This window comes from Dryobates pubescens, chromosome 8 (genome assembly GCF_014839835.1).
Source record: "Dryobates pubescens isolate bDryPub1 chromosome 8, bDryPub1.pri, whole genome shotgun sequence".
Classification (NCBI taxonomy): domain Eukaryota; kingdom Metazoa; phylum Chordata; class Aves; order Piciformes; family Picidae; genus Dryobates; species Dryobates pubescens.
This window is the reverse complement of record NC_071619.1, coordinates 34,452,505-34,457,156: the sequence shown is the minus strand read 5'-3', so window position 1 is coordinate 34,457,156 and position 4,652 is coordinate 34,452,505. Positions and strand designations below refer to the sequence as shown.

At 40.3% G+C, this 4,652-nt stretch overlaps 1 protein-coding gene across 1 annotated transcript; it reads left to right on the top strand.

The window, feature by feature from the left end:
- Window positions 1–219: 219 nt before the first annotated feature.
- Window positions 220–3,553, top strand: LOC104307197 (lymphotactin). The gene is made up of 3 exons (XM_009908236.2): window positions 220–368; window positions 2,934–3,051; window positions 3,448–3,553. The coding sequence occupies exons 1-3, from the start codon at window positions 221–223 to the stop codon at window positions 3,551–3,553; spliced, it is 372 nt and encodes a 123-aa protein (XP_009906538.2). The 5' UTR covers window position 220.
- The last annotated feature ends 1,099 nt before the right edge of the window (window positions 3,554–4,652 follow it).

Sequence of the window (4,652 nt, the reverse complement as noted above, 5' to 3'; positions counted from 1 at the left end):
CTTTTTGCAGCTTGAAAGAAATATCACTTTGCAACACAAAATCAAGTGCAACCACAGTGGGGTTTGAGCAGGAAAAGCCTTCAAAGGGGGGCTTAGTGAAGAACTGAGGGGAAAAGGAGGTGGTTCTCTGCCACCAGAAAAGTACTGCCACTCAGTTTTTTCCACTTATCGTCAGCCCCGCCATGACGCCCCAAAAGTGAACACAAGAACTGACCACCAAATGACAATATATAAACTCTGTGAAAGAGGACTGGTAACAGCCACTTTCTTCTCTGCCTTCACAAAGGAGCCACCAGCAATGAAACTCCACATTGCAGCTCTCCTGGTCATCTTCTGTCTTGGCATCCTCGCTATGCACACCGTGGAAGGTAAGTTTATAACTCAAGAGGAAGACAGGGTTTGCTCCACATTGTACCAGAGGTCTGATGAGCAGGATTAATTCTCAGCCAGGGATGATTCATCAGATGAAATTTGCAAGAAAGGCAGCATTATGGAAGATTTCATCTGATGCCCTGTCAATTAGTGGTTGGCTTTTGCCCTAATGCAAGGAGAGTTTCTGTGCCTTAGAAGACCTGAAGACATTCTGTACATTATTCTTTCTCTTAAAATCATGAAATCTTGAAGGCACAACAGCTTTTAATTTCACTGCTGCCATATAGCTGTAAGTTCTATAGGCTGATAGTATTTTATGAAAAATATCTGTTCAATCAGATGTACTTCTTTCTTTTTCCCAATAGACTACTTTTATATGTATTTTACGATATTATTTTAGTTGTCTTCAACTATATAGCCTTAATCCCTCTAATATCCCCATTTTTAAAAGTTCTTACAGTATCACATACTGTTTCTTTGCTTATTTTTATGCAAGTATTTTGGTACAGACAGGCAAACTATGAACAAAAACTGCAAAGGAGAGCAATGGATTTACACAATGTCTTCTCTTCTTGATTTCTTGCAATTGAGCATCTTGTTTGAGATCACTTCTCAGCACTAAGATAAGCCATGGGTTTTGGCTGTGCTTTAAATGAGTTTGTCCAGTGATGCTTAAATCTGTGAGTTTTGGTTTGGCTTTGTGTCTCCTGGAAAAATATGAATATGCACTCAAAAGTCCATGTCTTCTTATAGACAATCAGGTTCATGCAAAGGAGCACATAAAAATCACAGAAAATGCTCATATGCAAACCCACAAAAATATGCAAAGAGAAACACATAGAAAATGCCTCTTCACAAAACCACACCAAAACCAAACTGAGACCTGCTAAGCTTTCACATGATTATGTAGCTACACACTGAGTATGTTGACCTAGTGCCCCTACAGCTAGATCACACCACATTCTCATACTCTGGTTAATGCTACTACTGTTCATCGCTGCAACGTGTGGTTATGTATAAGAGACTGCCACTTTGTAATGTCATTCTCCAGGTTGTGGAATTTGCCATTAACACCACCAAGCCTGAAGGGCCTGAAAAAGGATTAGAAAGGGGAATGATTGGGGTGTGGGGGGAAGACAGTTATAGGTGCAGAGTGGTTTGGGTTTGTTCTCATTTGTTCCCAGGCTTAGAGAAACTCTGCTGCTATTCCCTGAATGCATTTTCTGGAGACAATTAAGTAGTAAAGAGACTGTCTCCAAGACTACTAAGGATTGCTTGACTGTCTTTGAGCTCTTTGGTACCATACTTTGAAAACTAGTCTGAGTGAGGCAGTAAGATACATACTTCTAATGAATCATCAAAAAATCCATCATACTAATCAAGTCTAAAACAAGGTCAGAAAAAATACTCCTTTGGGAAAAAAAAAACCCTCAAGCATTAGCAGCTCTGCACTGGCTGTGCAATTTCTCCAAAGGCTGATGCCTGTTTGCCTCAGCTATTCCAATTGTTTCAAACAAAGAAAACCTCACAGATAATGAGATTATGAGAAGCAGGGTTTATATTTTGCAAGTCATACCTGAACATCTCTTGGACTTGTCTTAATCCAGTTTCTGTGGAAGTTCTTTAAGAAGAAACCTCATAGTACGACAGTATTATATTTGTACCCCTCATGTCTTGTCAACCTTGTCTCTGATGGACGGGAGAAAATCCAGACAGTAGCAAGCAGAGGCCTTTTCTTTAGAACAGGCTGCCCAGGGAGGTGGTGGAGCTCATCCTTGGAGGTGTTAAGAAATGTGTAGACATGGCACTTTGGCACATGGTTTAATGGACCATCTTGCTTAAATAAGTTCCCATTTGTAGTCATCATCATGTAAGGTAAATATGGCCTGGAAAGTTTTATACTGATATCATCCTTTGTTAATCCCCAGTGCATTTGCCTGAAATGTATGAGAAATTTGCAGAAAAGAGAGGATTGAGCAGCACTATTGCCTGTGAAACCAGACTTCTAGCAAGTATATACAAGCACTTATTTTTCTGCCAGATAAACCTCCCTTTCCTTCAGCAGTTTGGGGTTTTGTTGTTGATTATGGATGTCCAGTATGAGACAAGTAGCCTTGCTCTCCTTCACTTGGGAAGTAGAAGGACTTATACACATGCAGATGGCATTTGGAAATCCATCTTGTAAAGGTGCTGGCTCTTAACATTAGTCCATATGAACATGATTTGGAGATGATACAGACCTAATTAGGTGTTGTATCAAATACCTTCTCTTCTATGGAAGCAGTGGCTCCCTAGAGGCAGAATGATTATACAAGTGTTCATCAGAACAGATGAAGATGAGTATCTTCACTGAAATAGCAATAAAATTTTAGTGATGGCAGGATGCATCACAAACAATACTTTAATCTCTCTTGTGTGACCGGTATTGTGGTTCTACATTATGAGACATGTTCTGACCACAACTGGGAATCTGCTGGAATTCATATTATATTCAGTAATTATGGCTAAGTATGAATTTAGGATCAACTGCCTTTGTCATTTACCTGTTTTTCCCCTTCTAGGGAGCATTGTAAGTCAGTCCATGCGCAGATATAATTGTGTACGTCTGTCTGCACGGCAACTGAACATCAAAAACCTCGTCAGCTATGAAAAGATACAAGGTCCAGTAGAGGCTATCATGTAAGTATCCACCTTATATTCACCTTCAGACTTGGCTGTGCAAACACATTACCCTAGAAAAGGAAAGGGACATCATCACAGCCCAGGCCACTAAATGTGGCTATCTCAGGCCACCCTTCCTGTTCCTCCATGAAGCAGTCACCTGGCAGCTGAGGGCCTGGAGAGAGGTGGGCCTCAGAGAGCTGGGAAATGTAGGTTGCACATGACCATGTACATTACTTACATAGCTATGCCATAACTAATGTTGCTAGCTGCTATTATTCCAAATACAAACTCTGGCATGTCATGTGGTTTTACCATGTTACTCATCACACTGTATAAAGCCCAGGAACAGTACCCATGGGTTAGGAGACTGTAATTTAATGACTCTCTGTTTTGCTTGCTTTCTTCCTATAGGTTTATCAACAAACAAGGTGTCAAGATCTGTGTAAAACCTGACCACAAACAGGCACAGCCTGCTATGAAGAATATAGAAGAAAGACGAGCCACTGAAGGCAGATGAGCCTGTCTAACCAAGCAGCTAAGGCCAACTAGATGGCATCATAATCACTCCTGCACAGAACAGGGAAGAAAGTTTTAGTATCTGCTTTTCATTCCTATTTATTAATTGGCAATAAAATCTCTGACCAAACGCACTGTTCATCACCAGTTGAATATCTGCTCATTGCTGCATTTCACAGCTGGACCCTGTCACTCTGTTTTCTAAAATGCTTGCCAATATTTATTTATAACTGACTGTAGATATCTTCTCATCCTTGCTGTCCTGATCAGTATGGTATTTAAGGGTGAATGGGAGATAGCTCCATGTACTATAGGGAAAAAGATGACCTCCCACAGAGCTGGATGAGTGTAAACCTCCATCCTGATGGAGGTCAAAAATGTCTCACATTGGGTACAGGGTCTGAAAAGGTGCTATGTAATTTAATGGTACTCATATAATCTAAGTAAACCAATCTCATGCTTCAGGCTATCACCTGATCAGCACAATACTCAGAAGAAGATCCTTGGGTATTTTATTTTTATGCACAGAATTGCACCATTAGCTCAGTCCACAGTGATGTATGGATGCTTTCAGCAAGGGATGACCTGGAATAATTGAGTGTATGAGGCTTCGAGCAATCTGGTCTAGTGGAAGGTGTCCCTGCCCACATCAGGGGAGTTGGAACTAGATAATCTTTAAGGTTCCTTTCAACTCAAGCCATTCTGTCAATGTAATCTTATTCATCTTCATGCTGGAGAGGACTTATCCTATCCACTTTGTTCTGTAAAGTTACTTCAGTTTCACCCTCATGCAACACAAACCTGAAACAATTGTTTTACTTTTCCTTTGGCTTTCTCTGAAAAAGTTATCTCTGTTCTCTGTATTTCACAAACTCGTAGGAACTCCCTGCCCTAGAGAATTATGTACACATGAATGTTTTATATTTTTTAAACTGATAAATTCTGCTAACAGAAGGTTTAAATTTTAATAAAGTTACTATAAACCTGGAACCAAGTGATGCTGCTTGTATGTAGTGCAGATGGAGACTGTTGAAATGGGTACCAAGATAACAGCACAAATCTGAGATCTTTTGAGCAAGCCAGCTAAAGCTAAAGCTGGT

Bases quoted from the DNA above. Each gene is read 5' to 3' on its own strand.
- LOC104307197 (XM_009908236.2), top strand. From the start codon at position 221: ATGACAATATATAAACTCTGTGAAAGAGGACTGGTAACAGCCACTTTC. The intron at 369-2,933 runs GTAAGTTTATAA...TTCCCCTTCTAG, and splicing joins CGCTATGCACACCGTGGAAG to GGAGCATTGTAAGTCAGTCC. The intron at 3,052-3,447 runs GTAAGTATCCAC...TTCTTCCTATAG, and splicing joins GGTCCAGTAGAGGCTATCAT to GTTTATCAACAAACAAGGTG.